The following is a 22,414-nucleotide window of genomic DNA, read 5'->3' as shown; positions in this document are numbered from 1 at the left end:
AATCCTTTTGCTGCAGTTTCATTCCTCAAATCCATTCATCTGTGTCTAGAAGATACCAGAGGATAGTGCCATTAATCTGTCAAAATGTGAATGACACAACTTGTAAGGGTTCTGACTCCATAGAATAAATGTTGACAATCATTATAGTTTCACAGTGGCATTGTGTCTCAATCATTCAACACAACAATACCTTTTGTCTGTCTTGAGTCTCTTCAGTGTGTCCCAGTAAGTTAAATAAGGAACCAATTAGAAAATTGCTTTACATCACATCCTTTCATTTTGATTACATGCATGTCAGTCAAGAGGTTTGCATCTATTGCATTACTACTGCCATCTATGCTATTTATAAAAAAAATATTAATTTATAAGTCCTTTCTGAGAAAGGAAAACTGGATAAGGTTTTGTGTAACAATTCCAGAGTATAAAATCACCTGCTTTAATCAAGCAAACATACAGCAGAGTGTGTGTCTCTTGTTTTGTGTCAAGAAATATCTGTAATATCTGCTTTCACTGGGCCTCTTAATACGTTTTGAAAACTAGCCAAACTAAACAGCAGAACTCGGAAGCAGGAGTTATCACCTGGCAACGGTTATACTGCAGAATGTGGCACTCTGAAGATTCAGGCAGAAAATGCATTGGCCAAACTCTCTCTGGTATAGCCCTGTGTAGCCCTAATGAGAAGAAACATACCACAATCAGTCCTTATGGATCTTAAGTTACCTGCCGTTTTACATTATTCATCTGGTCAATTCTGCAAATAAGTGATCTTGAGCATGTCTGATTCTCTGGCCCCTGATTACAATTTCACGGGTAATTCACCTCACATTTACCAGATAACCTAATTAATTAAATCAAGTGAATTAACATAGATAAGAAGGCTATTTTTGCTAAGCCCTATACAGATACAATCTGACAACTTGCCAATAATGTTTCTCTTACAAAATTAAGAGTATTTTACTTCAGTGTTTTCAAAATTGACCAATGAGATTAGCATCGACAATTAGGTTGCTGGGTTTGAAGGCCAGACAGTCACCTCCCACCCTCACCACCCAAAACAATCAAACTCAAAGGTCCCTGTGGTACCAGTTTGCTGTTAGCAAGAGTGTAGCGCCACAAGCCCCCCCACTGGGTTGTAGGGGATCCAGCTGACACTGGAGAGAACCGCTGACCTGATGAAGAGAGAGCTCCCACTGCCCAGACTGACTTCCTGCCCACCCCCTTCCAGAACGTCTACAACCTCCCATCTCCTATTCTGTCCCTGCTCCTCCCTTTCCCTAACGCACACGCACCTCCCCGACAATCCGCGGGCAAGCCAGTGCCTCCCCCTGGATGTACACAGGGGCCAGGCCGGGCCAGGGTGGGCCCAGGACACAGCCTTAACCGACACTCTCTCAGTCGGCAGAGCCACAGGGGCTTGTCTAGACCAGCTGAGGGAAATGGTCGGGGGAAGCCCTTGTCACATTGTGGTCTCCAGGGAGGTTAGTAGGTCTAACCACACCACAAAAACACATGGTTTAGGCCAACTTGTGTCAGTTAGTCATACTATTGTTTAGAGGATCAAAAAGAAAAAAGCCAATCATTCTGAAATTTCGAACAGCCAAATTAACTGAATTCAGTCACATTATTGGATGTGCATCGAAAAGCGTACATTTAGAATTGGTCAGAGTTTGGCAACCTGTGCATTAAATTACGAACATACATGCAGAGAAGTGCATCCTCTGTGGTTTATGTAGAATATAAAAAACCCAAAATACAGAAATGAGCACTGTCACGTTGAGATGAACACTTTGACTACAGACACTTCCTGTTTTAACATGTTAAAGAGGAACCCCTTTCTCCCATTGTGTAAGGCTTGAACCAGCGAAGCAGAAAAAAAGAGGAAGATATCGTCAAAGCCCTCTTTTTCTAATAATGCCAAACTCCCTGACAACTCACCAGCATTATGACATTATATTTGAATCAGGCTTGCATTATAGGCATTTCTGTTCCTCACCCCTGTAGTGAAGAAGCCGTTGAGGATTATTGATATTGCCCCTAATGGGCAGGAACAGGTGAAACGACGACTAACTCAAGTGCTTAGGCCAGCAGTAAATGCCAGTATCAGAACGATCCAAGCGGATTGTAAGTCAGTATACGCACACCTTGATTGGAGCTGGACTATAGACCCAGACTGAAGCTGGTTGACGCTGCATACTGCATCATGTTTTATTCATCAGCACTGTGCGCTGGGAACAAATATTTAGTAAAAAAAAAGAAAAAAAAAAAAGAAGGTAGTTCGCTGTTTATGTCACAAGTGTGTGAGCAGAGAAAACAAGATCCTTGGGAGTCTGGACGGTATCGTTCAGAATGTGTCATCACCAACACACTGAGCATTGTACACCACAGAACAGTGGCATGACCGCATCATCCAGGGCCTCCGTGCCTGGTTTCACCGGAAGAATGCTCGGTGCGCACAATTCTAGGCGAGTCTGGTGTGGAACAGCGTGCAGGACCCAGTAAACAAATATATTGAGGGGCCAGCGTGTAGTTTTATCAAGGCATGATCGGTTCTCTTATTGGGTGAGATTTAAACCACTTTTAAAAGGCCAGGGTGAGCAGTTCCGCTTCTTTAAAAAGTGTTTTGCTTGAAAAAGTATTTCTTGTAGCAACATGCAAGCCCTGCACACGTTTTCAGCCATCCATTTCATGTTTTTAGGGCACAATCCATTTGCATCTCCAAAGATTGATTGCTTCAGGTCTCCCCTGGCAACACTATCTCACTCTTACCTGAGCCATTTTTACTGTCAATACTACAACGGCAGTCATTTTCATCATAACCTGTCATTTATAGGCAAAATGGAAAACAAAGGATGTGTTTCAATTATTTACAAATGTGATGCTTTGAAATAGAAATGTATTTAATAAAAATCAACAATATAATCATTATCAGTTTGTATCTGTAGCTATAAGCTTGAACCAGGGTTTTGACTTTCATAATATTCTCTTGAAGTACTTGCTGAATTATGCAAGAGAAAATGACAAAAACAAATAAGAATAATTAATGATTCAGAATGCAGACAGCGCAGATCCACACAGAGAGACCAAGACAGAGCAACCTTAAGACACCCTGTTCCACCCCTTTAAATGAATGTATTCATGTATGCAGATACAACATTTCCAATAAAAAAGTACTCTGTGTATGAATACAGTGGGCTACTTGATTCATTCTGATAAATTCTGACAGAATAGATGGTGGGAGGGGTGGAATATAAATATAATGATTATAATAAGTGATTTGAACTCTGCAATTTGACCGCAATCAAGCCCAAAAAAAGCAATTGCATTTACAGTAATGAAATAAAATGTCATACAGTACCTTAGTTACCTTAATGATATGGACACACAATTACATAATGTGCCTCAGATGCCCGGTGTTTACTGTTAATCTTTTTAATAAATAAACTAAAACAGTGGCTATTTTGACATTTTAAGACAAAACATTGTTTTGACATTTAATTGAATACCTGAGTTTTCTACCTCCATTGATCTATTCATGATTTGCCAGTACTATTAATGTTTCATGCGCAGGAAACAAGTAAATATCTAATGGGTAAGAAACAGTACCGTCTTAATCCCATTTGCAAAAAAGTTAGGATGCTGTGAAAAATGTAAAGAAAAAGATAACCCTGTATTCAATAGAAAATAGTACAAAGAGAACATATCAAATGTTGAAACTGAGAAATCTCAGTACACAAGAGACAAGGCGAATAACCATTAGATAGAACATATTAGATAGCCGAGATCTAAGGGGTCTCAGGTGGCACTGCATTAAAATCAGACATGATTCTGTAGTGGAAATCACTGCATGGGCTCAGGAACACTTCCGAAAACCATTGTCTGTGAACACAGTACGTCGATGCATCCACAAATGCAAGTTAAAACTCTACCATGCAAAGAAGGCATATATAAACAAGATCTAGAACCGCCAGCGCCTTCTCTGGGCCTGAGCTCATTTTAGATGATATGAGGGGAAGTGGAAAACTGTCCTGTGGTCTGACGAATAAAATGTTTAAATTCTTCTTCAAAATCATGGACGCCACGTCCTCCGGACTACAGAGGAGGGACCATTTGGCTAATCAGCACACAATACAAAATCCAGCATCTGTGATGGTACAGGGGTGCATTAGTGCACATGGCATGGGTGACTTGCACTTCTGTGAAGGCACGCTTATTTCAGCAAGACAATGCCAAACCACATTCTGCAGCTCGGCCCCATAGTAAAAGTGTCCAGGTGCTAAACTGGCCTGCCTGCAGTCCAGACCGGTCAGCCACTGAAAACATTTGCCGCATTATGCAATGCAAAATATGACAAACGGTATCCTCAAAGTGTTGAGCAGCTAAAATGCTATATCAAGGAAGAATGGGAAAACATTTCACTTTCAAAACTACAGCAATTGGTCTCCTCAGTTCCCAAACACTTACAGAGTATTGTAAAAAGAAAAGGTGATGCAACATAATGGTAAAATTGCCCATCCCAGTTGTTTTTAAACATATTGCTGGCATCAAATTCAAAATGGGCATACATTTTTCCAAAAACAATAACATTTGATATGTTGTCTTTGTACTATTTTCAATTAAATATAGGGATAAATGATTTGCACATGATTGTATTCTGTTTTATTATCATTTTACACAGCGTCCTGACTTTACGAAAATGGGTTGTATATCTCAACTGCCACATTGACTTGAATCACATTCAAAACCAGTTCAATGTGCGTGGCTATTCATACATCTAAACACTGGCTCAAACAGCTCAATCACGCAAAACGCCAATCTCATTTGCTAACATTGACTTTGCCAAATCTACTGTACCAACCATGCAATACTTTTGTTCATTCCATAAATCTCCGTATGGCAACATTTATATCTCTTCTGATCAAAACCACTCCAACTTGAGTTAGTTTCAGTACAGGGATTTACATCATCAAACCCGCAAATCTTTCAATGAACTGCAGTTACAAGTACAAAACCTAGGATTCTGATCTATCGATCCATCCTCCATCAATCGATTATATTCCGCGTAGAGAGGACTCCCCCAGGCCGTCCACTAATGGCCAAAAGGTGGTTGTCTGGCTATGATGAAACGGACAGAATGTTTTGCGGGGTGAAAGAACACGGGGGTGTGGGTCTGCACAGTGGGCACTCCTATTCCCCTTAAACACCCGCTTTAAACCACCACTCGTCTCATACACCACAAGGAGTCGTACGCTTGTTTACGGAGGTCAGGGGTCATAGATCCCAGACATGCGCTCATCATTAATTGGAACCAACTGGCCATTGAGATGATCAAAGGCAGTGGGGGCCAGGGCATGTGTACACTCTTCAGGCCCCAGGGGACTGCTGGTTACTGGGAGGTAATAAGCAGAGCCTGAGGGCTGAGGAGAGCACAACCAGGACCCAGGACATCAGCTCTGTCAGCCCCATCAATAACAATATATACCTATTTAAATGTAGTGCACTCTAAGAAGTGCACTATAGGGAATAGTGTACCATTTGGGAATGAGGAAATGTCAAGGGTGCATTATGTATATAGCATGACATTAATTATTATCAATTTTAGTGGACTATGCAACTCCTATATCTGCAGCACACGCTCTATCGGAACATGGCCACCAGCCATTACGGTGTCATCACTTCCCGATTGTGTGCACAACAGAGGAATAGCTAGGAATTCATTACCCCGGGAAAGAAGTCATTTAGACAGACATGAATGTAAAAATACCAACCAGTTGTTCATTCATCTGGACGTTCAAATCAGTCCGGTTCTGGAGGCATCGGCATTAACTGGCATACCAAAGATACCGGGACCATAAGCTCACACAATGCTGGGGCTTTTCCTGTGGGCCCGGGGTGGGCGAGGACGGGACGGCGGCCTGAGTGAAACAGCAAGCTTGGCATCCCTCGCGGCCGGCGGGCTAAATGATTACTCTGGGAGACACAGCGGTGCTGTTATGGTGTATCTATCAGCCGGTGGCATTCCTGCGGCTGCAGCCTGTGCTGAGGCAGCAATCTGAGCACACAAAAAGTCTTATCGACACGCAGCGCAAACAACAGTCTGCCTCTCCGCAACCCCATCACTCGCCACTCCAAAACCCAGGGCCCGCTTTCAGTCAGCTGTGTCTGTCTGTCAGGGGCAGCGGTGCCCCCTCTGTCAGTCACGGGAGAGGGCTGTGTGCGTGTCACCGAGCAGAGAGACACGGCTATGATGTGACTGTGATCCATTCGGCTGTCTGGCTGTGGTTGGAGCGTGTGAAATCTGCCGAGGAAAAGATGCTTCAGCATTTAACGCGAGTGGTGAAGAAGTCACTCAGAACGACGTGTGAACGGAGCGCTTTCATGCTTTGGCACTGGATAGGAGAGACCCTATCCTAAAGCGCTAATGAGAAACATTTCACATTAGTTTGGGAATGTGTAACTATTATTTCCACCAGTAAAGTGTTTGCACCCACACACCAAAACAGACCATGTTCAGTCATTTAACCAGCGATTAATTCCATGAGATATTTATGACGATAAATAATTTCTTAACATGAATACACTGGACCGTTTTTGTTATTCTTGTCTTACACAGGCAACTGCCTGTAAATTCTACAATGTGAGCAGTGTGACAAAATGAACAGCACTCCAAAGCTGAGGATGCAAACGCACGATTGTTCAAAGTAACAAACAAAACAGAGACATGCATAATGACAGTACAAGACGTCACAACTGAAAGACTTTACAGTGAGCCTTGGGTAGGATACACCCAAGCAGTCTTCCTTGATGGGCTCATTAGTGAGAGGGGAGTTCAATATTCTGGGGAGGGGGGGGGCAGACAAGGGGAGCCTTGAAACCGCTGGAGGCTCAGGAACTGTGACAAACAAGCTCTTTATGATCCACAAAGATAGTGGGCAGCTGATATTTGGTTTAAACCTGAAGTCAGAAAGTAAACTCCTTTCAACTGAAACCACAATCGTGAACCAAATAAGTTAGAGCCTAACAAAAGGGCAAAGGTCAGTTAAGGTCCAGAAGCCTTTACACAGCGGCAGTCAAAGGTTGAAACTGGTGGCTGTACTGTGTTTGATCTGTGATGGCTAAATTGGTGTCTTAGACTGCTGCAGCACCTGGGAAATAGAAACCAGTGCTTGGAGTTTGCTAAGCATCATTGGAACTCTGATTGGAGGCGTCCTCTAATTGTAGTTTTGGAAAATTGGTGACCTCGAGATTCAACCAAGTTCTGTAACCATTCACCTCATTATACATTATGGTACATTATGGACATTATGGTGTCAAAATGTACATATGTAGGCCTCTTCTAAGCAGGTTCGTCATAGCTTCAGTTGATTTAAACTTGTTTATTGCTGTAATAATGGCGATTTGTACTTCAAGGGATGTAGCTATTTTTTTTTGTCATTGTAAAATGTTTGAAGGCCAAAAACCTTTTGTGTAATTTCTTTAGTTTTCTCGGATCATCCCCATTTTCAAAGCTGTGTAAGTGAGTTTGATGTGTCACCTCACATTTATACACCCTAAAAAACAGGAAGTCAAGTATGACCGCTTAAAAGTTCCTAATGACTCAGATGAAAAATTTTATGTGGCTCTGTGGGGAAAATAAAACATAACTTAACTCCAAAACAATGTTGTTCCTTTCAATGCTGTACTGATCCCACTCACGCCTCAGGTGGTTCGAATGTTATCATTGGATTGAATGGGCGTTATCAGTGGTTATATACCGTTATCAGTGGTATATCATAGATATGGGTCAGAAGGGGCCTGCTAGCCTACTGGTAGGCTCAGAAGGCTGTTATCATCTATTCGTATGGTTAATTTTGTATTTAGATAATTTAGTATTGACGAAATCATCACAGTTTAAAGGCTCTCATTTTAATGGTCTTACCTGTAGACTTACCCTAGCCCTAACCCATTTTAATGGTCTTACCTGTAGACTTACCCTAACCCTAACCTTAACCCATTTTAATGGTCTTACCTGTAGACTTACCCTAACGCTAACCTTAACCCATTTTAATGGTCTTACCTGTAGACTTACCCTAACCCTAACCTTAACCCATTTTAATGGTCTTACCTGTAGACTTACTCTAACCCTAACCCATTTTAATGGTCTTACCTGTAGACTTACCCTAACCCTAACCCATTTTAATGGTCTTACCTGTAGACTTACCCTAACCCTAACCTTAACCCATTTTAATGGTCTTACCTGTAGACTTACCCTAACGCTAACCTTAACCCATTTTAATGGTCTTACCTGTAGACTTACCCTAACCCTAACCTTAACCCATTTTAATGGTCTTACCTGTAGACTTACTCTAACCCTAACCCATTTTAATGGTCTTACCTGTAGACTTACCCTAACCTTAACCCATGTTAATGGTCTTACCTGTAGACTTACCCTAACCCTAACCTTAACCCATTTTAATGGTCTTACCTGTAGACTTACCCTAACGCTAACCTTAACCCATTTTAATGGTCTTACCTGCAAACTTACCCTAACCCTAACCTTAACCCATTTTAATGGTCTTACCTGTAGACTTACTCTAACCCTAACCCATTTTAATGGTCTTACTTGTAGCAGTGACCTGAATTCATCTGGGATTGGATCTGGAGTCTTCTCGTATATTTATCCGTGATTAACCATGCGAATGGATGATAACAGCCTTCTGAGCCTACCAGTAGGCGTAGCAGGCCCTTTTCTGACCCATATCTATGAGGTTGATAACCACTGATAACGCCCATTCAATCGAATGATAACATTCGAAACCGGGTGCACGCCTTCATGTGCCTGGTTTTAGGTGGATGGGGGAGTGAAAAGGGAAAACTAAACCTTGTTGCACACCACGTCCCAATGCTTTAATGGCAAGTCAGACACCAGGGGCTTTAAAACTGTCACATACATATATCACAAGTCATGTTTTAGATTGTTATCTGGAGAATAAATAAAAGCCTTCCATGTGGAGAGTTGAGTCTCTGTAAGAGATAAGCTATGCTCGCACACCATAGGGTTTGATATGCGGGGGCTCAAATTGCCATCTGTGTCAGCACAAGAGGCACACCCAAAACATAAGGAGATATTCCCTCAATACACTGAGTGTGGGTTTGGGTAGTGGAGCAGAGGAAGAAACAAAGCAATGGGAGCATGAATCAAGGCCAAATCCACAGAGGAGAGTGGGGACCTGCAATTATTTAACCCAGCGGAAAATGTTCCCTCTAACTCACACAAAAAAACACAGGATTATGAAATATAATATTATATTCAACTTTTGTGCGGGCTGGGGTGTCTGGTTCTTGTACCTTTTGTCAATATAATTACATGGACAGATCTCAGTTTTGCCACTGAGATTGACTGGAGGCTTCCCACAAGACACAATGGGCTTAACTAATTCTTGTAGCTGCGGGAAAGCTGTGTGGACAAACATTTACATACAGATTAGGTTTTGAAGAGGTTGGTTTCACCTTGCTTTTACTGTCTCATTCAGTAGGGTCACCAGGATCTTTCCGGTTGTTGTGTGTGCAGACATTCACAGCTCTTCCTCCAGTGTTGTGCAATTACAAAATATTGAGCCTGAATAAGTACATTTTTGCAATGCTAAATGCTGAAGAAATGCTTGCAGCTTGGGCTTTTGGGAGTTTTTTTTCCCCCATGAGGCAATAGAAGAAAGTCAACATTGACATTATAAAGAAAATCAGGTTTGCATTGATTTGAATATTCTGTGTCATATGTGTTGCTTCATAGAGATTTTCTGCATCATTTGTGGGACTCATCAAAAAATAAATGTAACAAGTAAAACCAACGGTAGATTCCACAGTGTTCAACTAGGTTTCTTTTAAAATAACTTGCAAAATAAGAGCGAGAAAATTGAAGAGCACCACATAAGACATGAACAAGTGAGTATTATTATTAATTTGCTCAGTACTGTACCTTGTTGAACATGTGACTAGTAGTTGTTTCACAGAGGCACTGTACAGTACATTTGACTGAAAATCTGTGGTAACAGATAATGTAAGTATGCCCTACTCCTCATTACTACAGTTACACTTAGTAGTACAACTGATGGAGATTAAGGCCAACTTAATATTTTCTCAGAAATGGAGACAGGTCATTAACCAGATGTAAAAATAAAGATGACTGAGTTCCATACCATACAATAACAGTATGCTCTTGTTGAGTTAATGATATATGGGCTTACTAAATTGTTCAGCAAGGTCTTATAGCACCGCTAGGGATCACATTACATACTGCTGATTCTTCAGGGAGAAGAGAGAGAAACGCTGAGCTTGTGGGCACTTTGGGAGAAGGTTGATTCACCAAAACACAAGCCAACTCTTTAACCATAAACCAAGGTATGCATTCATAAAATGATCGGATAGTATAAGGAATATAGTCTAGTCACTGCAGTATTGCAGTCATTTTATTGCAGTATTAAAGACACTCAAAGGTTGGCATGTCTTTGACACTAACAGTTAGGAGGAAAGTATTTCCTGTTAGCCAAGTGTGTTGAAAATGCAAACCATAAACAATGTGACACGGTGACAGTGCCAAATAGTACAACAGAAGGTGACGGGCACATTAAGCACTGCAGATCACCTAGTGGTCAGAGCATCTGACCAGTAAGCGAAAGATTCCTACTTCGAATCCAAGACGGTGACTTGATCTTCGACTCTACCAAACCCACTAGAAATTGCTGCAAGGCCGTAATTTTGGTCACAATATGTGGTGCATTGGGAAACATTTTGGGAATATTCTAAAAAATATAGAATCAATTAAGAAATTTGAGTTTCCTCGGCTGACAATATATCATGTTAAAAATTTCCCCCAGTCAGAGAAATATCATGATGCCTCACAACGGCCTTGTGAACATGTTCAAGTCATCATGAAACTCAACTAAACTGTACAGAAGATAGATTTGCATTTAGCAACTCAGTGTTCATAAGATCCTATCTCCAGCCAGTGTTGATTTGTGACTTTGGGTGATGATATCATTTGACCTCAACAAAGTAAAATATTGTGTTTGTTCCATTAGATCAGAATGTTGTTATTACGGTCATTCCATTAGAACCTTGCACCAAGATTTTCTACTGAACGCACAGCATACATTACATTCTTTTATAAGTCAGTTCAAATGTTGCTGGAGGGAGTTTGTATAACCTAATGCTAGTGTTATTTTAGAACTACAATCAGCGGTTCACGGCACATTCTCTGAAGCCTACTATCAGTTACAGACATTTTACTTAATGCAAATAGGGAGCACAGCACATGCTCATAATAACAGTAAGCATTGCATAATAACCACCACTTCTCAACGATCTTAGATTAAATCAGAATCAGAATTCAGGGCAGGTGTGTCATGGCCCAATTAATTCTTTGGATTCTTTGTCCTTAGATTTTTCTGTTTACAAATCTCGCTTGATTTTTTTTAAAGTCCTAAAGAAAACAATCAATTATTGTATAATACATTTAAATATTCTTTATTATAATATTCTCATAAAATTCTGGCCAAAATATATTTTAAAATATGTATATAGTTTATAGCATTCTGACTCATGACCAATTCTCTCATATTATTGAATTACTAATGATACGTTGATATTCCGATCTGTTTGATATCTAATTTTAAAACATTGGATTATGAATTATTATAAATGAATTATTGTATGGTGGCATTTATTTCATGATTTCAAGAATCCACAGAGAGACTTACAATAACATTGAAGGAGTTGGGAGGGGAGTAATTTAACCAGTCAACCATTTCAAGAGCTCTTCATATCACTGGCCTTTATAGGATTGTGGCACACATAATCTTTCTTGCCAACATCCTAAACAGGGAATGTTTTGCAGAGTTCTTGATATGGCAATTTCCAGACATGCTTATTCCAGAAATACCACTTCAAACTGTGTTTGGAGTTAGCCAAACGCATGACAGTGACCTAGTTGGGATTTGGGAAAAGGTTTCGTGGTCAGATAACCTTTTGGCCAAAGATTGTGTGGCGCAAACATAAAACTGACCATGTCTCACCATGAAGAAGGATGCAGCAAAATACAAGGAAACTCTGCAAGAGAACCTGCTTCAGTCGGCTAAAAAACCAAAGCGTGGGAGGAAATGTACCATTCTGCAGGACAATGATCCCAAGCACAAGTCTAACGCAACACTGGAGCGATGAATGTGATACAGTGGCCCAGTCAAAGTCCTCATCCCAATCCTGTGGAGAACATGTGGCATGATTCAAACATTGGCGTTGTCCATCCAGCCAGAACCACCTGGAGTACATTTGCCAAGAAGAATAGACCAAACACACTCTGCAATTTTGAACTTTGCCTAGACAAAAATAAATAATTATTCAAGGCTCTCTCTGTTCCTCAGACAGCCTTTCAAAATGGTGTATCATAATGTCAAGGCAACATATAAACTAAAGCCTTTCATTGCAGTACCATCTGACTTCTGAAAAGTGAGGCAACATCACCTTTCTCAGTGGGGTTGACATAACTGAATGCGGCAGAGATTCCCTAGTGAGAAGCAAACTCATGCTGAACAATAATGCTCTTCGCAGTATGTATGAAATATGCAAATAATAATGTCTTCTGCAAACAAAACCTTTTGTAAAACCTTATTAAGTGCGATGACATTAAGTGTGATGACCTTCTAATGTCCTGATTGGTCATTTGACAGTCTAGAGTAAAGTTCAGTGACACAACGACATATTGCAGGAAACCAACAAGGATGTCTGTATGGTTTAATAGGATCTGTTTTCATTATCAGGCCCATGTAGATGAACATAGCTGAAGACGGATGGCGGTACTTTTGTGCCGCATTTGCATTGCAAACCGTGTAGCTGTTTGAACATTCACTTCCCCCCAGGACCAAACACTAGATACAAACACATCTGTGCTGTAAGTAACTGAACTTCTGCAGACCACTTCCTCATCCCCAGCGCACCCCTACCTACTCCACAACCCGCCGCAGCAGAAATGACTGTGGCTTGTTAAACCATCAGGCAGAGAGACTGACGAAGGGAAAACTGGGAGCTCCAGAGTGCCGCTGAATGACTGCTCCAAGGGGCTCCAACTTCTAATTGGCTGCCACTGTTTACCGCAATCTGTCACTTCACAAGCCCTGTGCTCTCTCTGGAGCTGCCAAGAAAAGTGATGCACAGGAAGAAAAAAAACGTGGAATGTACATTTCAGTTGTAACATTTAGTCGAGAAAACATAACTAAATGATTTTGCTCCTTGCTGAAGCAATTCAATTACAAATAGGTACAGACCTATGGCTGAACAAGCGAGATGTGGTAACAAACCATGTCCGGTTGTCTATGCAGGCTGACCAGCTACCATCAGCCAGAATTCCACAGCCTTAGAGAGAAAGACCAGTCATTATATTGCTGACCCTTCAATGGCTCTTTGACATTGACCTGTCAGCTGAAGAGAAAGTCATCACCCATCATCTTTCACCATCCCTATCTCTCAAATTAGTGAAGTTTTGTTATCACGCAGCCTAATTCTAAGACCAACCCCACACATACACTATTCAAAAAAAACATTTACCCAGGTTAGCCACACTGAGATTTCAAGAGGGGCCTGGGAAAGTATAGCACCACACAGAAGTTACAGTAAATAAAACCACAAAATAAACAACCATCTTTCCAATTGAATTTGTCACTTCAGATACTTAGATGAATAAGTGAGGGGAGAAATCTGCATTGGGATGCCTGTCTTCACAGAGCCATAATGGGGGCATTCACACATGCAGTCAAATTTGAATAGGAGGGTGAGAAACGATCTGAATTGGGCTACATGTGTAAACACAGCCATAGTGATCCATGTTATTATCATCACTTTCTGACTGCATCCTTGTGGATTGAACAAAAACCATTCACGCACGCTTGCCTATGACGGCCTTGACAGCAGAGTGACTTTTTGGACCTGGGTGAAAAAAATATTTGCGAAATCGAGGTGCTCAAAGTTCACCCATTTTGTGTTTTCTCTTTCAGATTTTCAACCATTATCAGCAATGTTACAAACTAGCATATGGAACAACTTCCTGCATAGTGTGTCTGACAGTGACAACAGTGATAAACATTACACTTGTCACCAACAGGAATGTGAGAAAGTGTTCTAGAAAAAATTTACATCCAATCAAAATATTGCTCCCAGTAGCCCATTCAAACCATTGGCAAACACAAAATTCACTAAACTCTAAATTCTCTATTGTACATGTTAGAGGTACTTTACGACTAGGTGAACCTACACTGAACAAAATTATGAACGCAACACTTTTTTACTCATAGGCCACAATCAACAACCTGATCAACTCTATGCGAAGGAGATGTGTTGCACTGCGTGAGGCAAATGGTGGTCACACCAGATACTGACTGGTTTTTGGACCCCTCCAGTAATTGCGGCCAGCCTAAGGCACACCTGTGCAATAATCATGCTGTCTAATCAGCATCTTGATATGCCACACCTGTGAGGTGGATGGATTATCTCAGCAGAGAAGTGCTCACTAACACAGATTTAAACAGATTTGTGAACAATATTTAAGAGAAATAGGACTTTTGTGTACATAGAGAAAGTGTCAGATCTTTGAGTTCAGCTCATGATAAATGGGGGCAAAAACAAAAGTGTTGCATTTATAATTTTGTTTTGTGTAGAATAACCCACCCTACCATTAGGTTTGCATCTATGTCTTCTTTAATGAAAAAGACAAACAGTTAAGTTTGACATTATTTCAAAGCTTACGAGTCGTGGTTATTTAACAGTTCTAGGATTTATTGAAAAGGTGTGATTCATTACAAAATGTTTTGTTTTAATGTCAATCGTCTCAGAATTGATAAAGTGTCAATAAATGTTGATCGGCTTAGTTATCTTTCTGAAGCTCACACTTAATTAATAGGATGGAACAATCTGTTCAGAAGAACACTGCAATTCAGTTGGTAAACCATTACATTTCAATAGAAATGTGAACGCCACATTTGTGATGGCCACAGGTCCACATACCATTGACTGTCGTGAAGATGTGGACATCTTTTCAATAGGTTTCCAAAGGAATATTAACAGTTAAATTCATAACAATGGAAATTCCGACTTGAGCCGACCCTCTTTGTCAGCTTTCAAATGTTATCAAACTAAATTAGTATCTTTTTCAGCGGTGAGGTAGACAAAATTGGTCAACTTGAGCATCTCTGTCCTCTGAATTGGTTGGCATTCAGGTCTAAATGGTCACTTGTTGTCTACTTATAACGTGGGCAAAGATGTAAGAAAGGTTTTTGTTCAAATCAAGCAGCGTAGTAACAAATAATTTAAATTCAAAGGAACCATAAGCCAAGGGCCAGTCTTGCAGATGAGATTTTTGTGCTCTCAGAGAATAGTGTTTGAGCAACACCACAACTTTGAAACAGTGTACAAGTCTTTTTGCAGAACCATGAACTATACTCTGGCCAGACAGGGAAGTGTGACTGCTGGACTAATTGAAACTTTGTTTTTGTTGGTAATTTGTTTAAATACCGGTTTTCAGAAAATGAATGGCAAGTTGAAATATTCACGAAAGACAAAAAGAAATCCCCACTAGTGATATCCTGCATAGTTTTCCAGTTAAAGTCAGAATTGCTGTATTTTTTACTAGGTCTTCGACATAGAGTAAACATCACAGTCCTGAAAATACACCTTGGAAGAACTGAACACAAATGTGTATGCTGAAACTTGGGTTGCAAATGCAGCTCCAAAACATTGTGCTTTAGGGCCTTGATAATGAATTGGATATCATAAAAGTGGGGTGATACACATGGTAAACTGACAAGAAAAAAGAATGATACAAAGAAAGAGGAACTCCAACCCAATGTCTTACAAACCTGCTAGGCCATATGGCTACCTCTCCTTTCACCTAATGGAGTTGTGGCCATTTCGCCTCTAATACTGTATGCATCTACCTAGAAATTCAACCTAGCCAATGAGAGTGCATAATGCCAAAAGTCCAAAAGAAACTTCCTCGTTTACTTGACATGGGGTCCTCAGCATTGTAGTTTCCTTGAAACTCTTGAATTCTAATTCCAATCATCATCTCCCCTCGATGACCAATGAATTGCCGCGTCATGTCCATATCACTGACCGTATATGCGACAACTTTTGAAACAGAACTTTCTGAAAACTCACCACTATTTCCGTTAGGCTAAACTCTATAAATTTGCATTCGCCCTCTACAAGATTCCATATAATTTTGCATAACCAGTTCGGCTTTCCAAAGAAACGTGTCTTTTCTTTGCAAAAGGTGTAATTAATGAGAGCTTCGTGGACGTCTACTCCGTAATCTTTAGCATTTACTTTACGTTTGCTTAACAGATTAACATGGAAACGTGAAATTCCCAGCTTCAAGATAATAAATAACCCTAAAAAAAAATATAAAACATTCAATATGTCCAAATGCGATTATTTCCATAGACTACAAAGCACGGTGATGCAATACATCAATCTGTGAGGGAAACCACAATATTACTGTTTGCTAAATGAATTTTCACAGGAACGTTTTGGAAACCCCTGAATTCAAGCAAAGCCAGCGTTAGGCTATTGCATTTTATAGAGCGTTGATTTAAGCCTGTCGCCCCTCCCTCTTGTTTCGTTTGGTAGGCATAACCAGTCACTGAAATATTACTCATTCAGTATTTTTTTTACGTGCGCACGGTGTGCACTGGGGGCAAATTGCAATTACCCACGGCTGCAACGTCATTGAATTAATGAAAGCCTTTTTTTTAATGTCACAATAGTGAACTGCTATGTAGGTTAGAAGACTAAATACAATAACACAATCATTTCGAACGTGTTTTTATTCAAAATAAACAGATAAAACGAATATCACGGTAACTTGAATGGAAATGTTGGGCATTTTGAGATATATTTATCGCAAAATAGTAGGCAGGACTGAAATGTGTGATTATAGGCGTCACCACACATTTATTTTATCAACAGCCTACATGACTGTCTCACAGCGATTCAACATGAAAAACAGACACCAGCCTACTGACTAGGCTACCTCTGTGTCAAGTGGATGGTTGTATTCAGAGCACGTTGGCTTCTGAAATCCGAGGCGGCTCGAGCTCACAGATTCAAAAACCCAACACCAATTTCTGTCAAATACTGATTCCACATAAAATCAAATAGCAATGCACATTTGATGTAATTGTAACAAATTATAGTTTCATTAGTAACAGGGATCACATTTAATGAATATTGCCTAATTATGTCTCACTTTTTTTTTAATAAATGACTAAAACGCCTTCCAAACCTTACGCGCATTATAAAAATAAAAAAAATCCTCTGGAACGAGTATTTTTTATTTTGTGATTTTTAAAGTAACGTTTGTTACCCGCAACAAGTCGATTTTTCAGATTTGTTACAATCTGCTAAAAATCCATTGTTCACTCGTTTTTTAAGCCATGCCCACTTTTTGTTTGAGGACTCTGATTGGCTAGATCTGAGCGCGGATGCCGTCATCGCTCGGAATGCCCATTCATCTGTGCACTTGGGCGTTGGACTCCGCATCTTATTAGCGACAAGGGAAATTTCTCCATTTTCCATCCTGTCTACAGCGACACAGCCACAAATCTGGGATTTTTTTATTACTTCTCTTCACTTGGCAGTTTTTTTCCTCCAATTTTCCAATTTTGTTCACTGTGACTGGACTTTAATTACTTCTCAAGTAAACATTTCCAAGAGGAATCTTCGCAAAGAGTTTGCATTAAAAAATAGGCTATTGGTCTTTGTTCGTTTTTGGATCGGTTGAGTTTCTTTGTTGGAGCGAAAGCATGGGAGCGCAATTCTCCAAGACAGCTGCAAAAGGCGAAACCGCGGTTGAAAAGCCAGGAGAGGCTGCCGCTTCACCAACCAAGACCAATGGCCAGGTAAATGCTATTAATATATATATATTTTTTTAATAAGAGTTAAGAATAAAAAACAATGCATACATGTTGGTTGCGGCTAGGTTTTCTCTGTGCGTTATTGTGTGCACGTAGCACGAGACGCATGCCGGATTGATGTTGGAGCATGTCTTTTACGTTGATTATTTAATAAAACATTAATCCTTGATTTCGAATGCATTTTCTTACATGTTTTTTTGTTATAATAACCAAACTGATTTTGATATTTGTTTGGAAACAAATGCTGTTGATTGCTAGTTCTCATTGATTGAAATGTGATGTGTGCGGATTTACACACTGGGTTGAAGCCTTTGTTTAAATTTCTTGGATTGTGAGACAGTGGAAATTAGTACTTGTCACGAGGATCCATTAGTTGCCATGTGTAGTTAAATGGCATTCGATCAATTAAGTTTCAATCGCGTTTGTGTTAACTTATTGAAACTGAGCATGTATACCTTGAGGCTATCGGTTAGGTTATCGGATAGATGCACGACGCCAACAATGGCTTGCCTCGGTCTAGCTAACTCCACCACGCCTTTTGTTACAGATGCTTGAGTAGAGCAGGGATGGTTACTATCACACTGAAGGCGGTTGAGACAAATTTCGAATTATCCGCCCTTCTATAGATGATAATAGTGGAAAGTAGTTGTTTTATACTGTATTTTAGTAAATCTGATCGTTTTGAAGGTTCTTATTAGTTTTTTGGTGTCCATTTGAGCGATGCTCTTCGTGATCTGCTGTATTAATGAGCATCTGCTGTTTTAATGAGCAGCTGCTTTTGCGCTTCGGAGAGGAGATTGTGGTAGATGTGTGTCGCCCCCTAGTGAACCACCCGAAACGGTGCCTTCCTGGCCATTACCAGTATCGGCTGATTGTTGCCTATGTTTGAGTAAAATGTTCCAACAATGAACCTCGAAAAACTGTATTGTAGTGGCAACTTGCGGAATAAAGTACCTGGGCGTAAATGCCCGAATGATACTATAAGGGGTCAACATTTTTAAAATTACACTTTTGCGTTTGTCCTGGTTGATCTCAGTGCTGTGCTGCCCCTTGTGCCACTGAGCGGTAATGGCCCACATCACTGGTCGTGTTTCTATCCTATCCTGTATGATGTTAATGAACTTCCATTTCTCCTCAGGAAAACGGTCACGTGAAAGTGAATGGGGATGCCTCTCCTGCGGCCGCAGAGGCGGGTAAGGAGGAGGTGCAGGCCAATGGCAGTGCCACAGCAGAGGATGCCCCGAAAGAGGAGGCCGCATCCGCAGAAGTGGCAGTAGTGGACGGGGAGAAGGCCGAGAACGCTGAGGCCGCGTCTCCGGCTGCCGAGGGCGATGCCGCGAAGCCCGAGGAAGGAGCCACGCCCTCAGCCAGCAACGAGACCCCGAAGAAGAAGAAGAAGCGCTTCTCGTTCAAGAAGTCCTTCAAGCTGAGTGGCTTCTCCTTCAAGAAGACCAAAAAGGAGACGGGCGATGGGGCCGCCGACGGGGAGGATGCTGCCACGTCCACCGAGGAGGTGAAGGCCGAGGCCCCGGAGGCCGCTGCGGAGGAGGGCTCCAAGCCCGCCGAGGGGGAGGCCGCCGCCGGGGAGGAGGCTAAGGAAGCGGCTAGCCCCGCGGAGGCCAAGCCTGAGGAAGCGGCAGCACCCGCGGAGGAGGCCAAGGCGGCTGTCGAGGAGCCAAAGGCAGAGGAGCCGACCGAGGCCGCCGCGGAGGAGGCGCCCAAAACGGAGGAGGCCTTGCCTGCAGCAGAGGCCGCATCCAGTCCAGAAGCCCCTGCTGCTGCAGAGGCCACTGCTGAGTAAGGCCGGAACAACCAAGAAAAACAGAAGAAATAAAAATTAAAAAAGAGAGAAAAAAAAGATAATCAAAGAACACTTCCCTGTTTGTATGTTGGAGTGGTGCCAGTTCCTGGCTTTGGAGAACTTGTCTACAACCAGGGATATTTTAAAGCTTTTCTTTTTTTGGTTTTCCCTCCCCCACTCTCCCCTCCACAAAACCCACCTCGGTCCATTACTACCATTCCAATGGGCAGAGAGGTGGGTGGCTTAGAAACGTAATACTACAGAAAAAAAAATACATCCACACTCTGCCATATATTTTTTTTTGCATCAGTATTAATGTTTTTTTTTTGTTGCATTTTTATACAAAATGTAAACTTGTCAAAATGTATGGACATGCCCATGGTATGAAGGAGGTGGGATAAAGTTTAGATGTAAATGAAGGGGGTTTTGGGGTGGGGGGGGTATTTGGCGTTGGCACGTGTGTGCCTGGGAATTTGCCACAGACTATGATGTGAAGAATATTCTTAAAAAATGATAATGAAACAACCAACATCTATGTACCATGAGAGTACCATGCGGTTTACAACACTAAGTCATTTTCACCATCAGACAACAAAAAATACAACTCCCAGAGCTAGGTTTAGGAAGACATTGAAAAAATATCATAGGAGCTTTTCACTTCTCTCATTAGCTGTACCAGTCAGTGATTCAGTAGAAATACAAGTTGTATAGGCTTTATTGTTTATTGCTGGTTTTATGACCTTAATAAAGTGTAAGTATGTATAGGCGGGGTGTTTTTAACTGTGATTATTGTACAAATGAAATCTTGATCTCAAGAAGCACATGAAGTTTGCAGCTCTTTTTCCACCCGCTCATTTTTGTAAAATAACAAAAACAAATTCATCCTGGAAGACCTTTTAAGCAATTTTTGAACTCAACCAAGCTGTGATAAGTGGAATGGTTACTGTTTATATACTGTGGTATGTTTTGATTACAGCAGACAATGCTTTTTTCAGTGGTCTTTGACAAATTAAGGAATCTCTATCAGATGCAATGTTTGTGTAGCATCTTGTCTCTTTTCTTTTGTAAATACTGGAGAAGCTTTGACCAATTTGACTTAGAGATGGAATGTAACTTTGCTTACAAAAAATTGCTATTAAACTCCTGCTTAAGGTGTTCTAATTTTCTGTGAGCACACTAAAAGCAAAAATAAATGTGAATAAAATTTGAGCAGCATCTGTCCCTTTCATTTAACTTGTTTCTTTTCATTTAACTGTTAGGACGGAAGTGGTAAGTGTTCTGGGTAAGAAGGTTTGAGTATATTAAATACTTTTCTACATTCAGGCTACACACTGTTAGCACAGGCACCCCGACAACAACTTCAATAAGTACAGTCGAAACTTAACTGCATGCGTTTTTTTATAACAATTGCCCCCGCCCCCCATAACAATAAAACCCACAACCTGGGTGTTGGAAGCACCATACTAGCAGTTGAGCGATGTAGGATTGAAATGTATGCCCTAAAAACCATGCACTCAATGGTTTGATCATTACCTCCACAAAATGTAACATGGACCTGGGTGTATAGCACATGACGGTTTGGTAATTGCATGAGGGAAAAAAAATGAGTAACACACTTCAAAATTTTCAGAGGACACCACAGCTAATCAAGGGATGTAGACATTTTGCCATTTTATAACCTTGAAGTTATGTGGATGCAAACAGTTGACTAATAAATTAATGCAAGGTTACCCTTCAGTCAAATCACGATATACTACCTAATCTTAACATCTCAGATTTACAGAGGTTTCTTAAAACAACAAAATAGTCAATGGATACTGTATTAGTTTATGCCCACTCATAAACCACTAATTTAGTTTCCCGGGCCATCAGTCCCCATCAAGTGTGATGACAAGTCACCTACTCAAAGCTTGCAAAGCTGCCTATGTTTAGCAACTAAAATTAACTTGTTTTACAGTAGCTGGGCTAACCTTGTTTTCATGTTATGCTTTGTTTTTGTTGTAGCCTCGGGTCTAACTTAAGGGATGTTGAGAAACCTACAGCAATCATTTATCAAGACCCAATTACTAGTGTTATTCTGAGTGCTGACAAAACATACAAGTGCCCTCAAAAAATGTATTATATTGAGATAATGTGGCAATCTACATACAATATCTTACACAGTCCAATCATTTTTTTCAGGAGTAAACATTTAATTCAACAAATCAGTTTCATGGACTCTTAGCAATATTGGTGGTTATGATTTTAGAAAAGCTAACTCACCAATGTACGCCAAACACACAATTTATGCATAAGGTCCATTAGTCGAGTAGTGAATTTCACATTATATAGTGTCTTCATACGTGTTATTCATTACTTTGTAGAAATACTGAAAAAATCTGGTCCGTAATTCAATACGTGTTATTCAATACTTAGTAGAAATACTGAAAAAGTCTGGGAGTTTGGTAGGCCCCTCAAGGAGATTCACAGACTTGAAACTGCTCCAGCTTTGTCTTGGCTGTGTTCTTCAGGTAGTTGTTGTGTTGAAAGATTAATCTTTGTCCCAGTCTGAGATCCTGCGTTCTCTGAATCAAGTTTTATTCTAGGACCTTTTGCTCCATTCATCCTTCCCTCAACCCAGACCAGTCTATTTCACTGAGAAACATCCCCATAGCATGATACTCCCACCACCATAACTCAC

General features: G+C 40.7%; 1 protein-coding gene across 2 annotated transcripts; it reads left to right on the top strand.

The window, feature by feature from the left end:
• Positions 1–17,526: 17,526 nt before the first annotated feature.
• On the top strand, positions 17,527–20,962 carry marcksa (myristoylated alanine-rich protein kinase C substrate a). 2 transcript variants are annotated; one of them, XM_034288008.1, is made up of 3 exons: positions 17,527–17,918; positions 19,072–19,551; positions 19,585–20,962. In XM_034288008.1, exons 1-3 carry the CDS (start codon positions 17,823–17,825, stop codon positions 19,732–19,734), a joined length of 726 nt encoding a protein of 241 aa, XP_034143899.1. In that variant the 5' UTR covers positions 17,527–17,822; the 3' UTR covers positions 19,735–20,962. The 2 variants fall into 2 exon arrangements, with proteins under 2 accessions (XP_034143899.1, XP_010881165.2); XM_010882863.5 differs by having other exon boundaries at positions 17,528–17,918; positions 19,072–20,962.
• The last annotated feature ends 1,452 nt before the right edge of the window (positions 20,963–22,414 follow it).

The sequence above is a fragment of the Esox lucius genome, chromosome 18 (assembly GCF_011004845.1).
Source record: "Esox lucius isolate fEsoLuc1 chromosome 18, fEsoLuc1.pri, whole genome shotgun sequence".
Lineage (NCBI taxonomy): Eukaryota > Metazoa > Chordata > Actinopteri > Esociformes > Esocidae > Esox > Esox lucius.
Note: the sequence above shows the minus strand (reverse complement) of the source record. Positions and strands in the feature narration are given on the sequence as shown.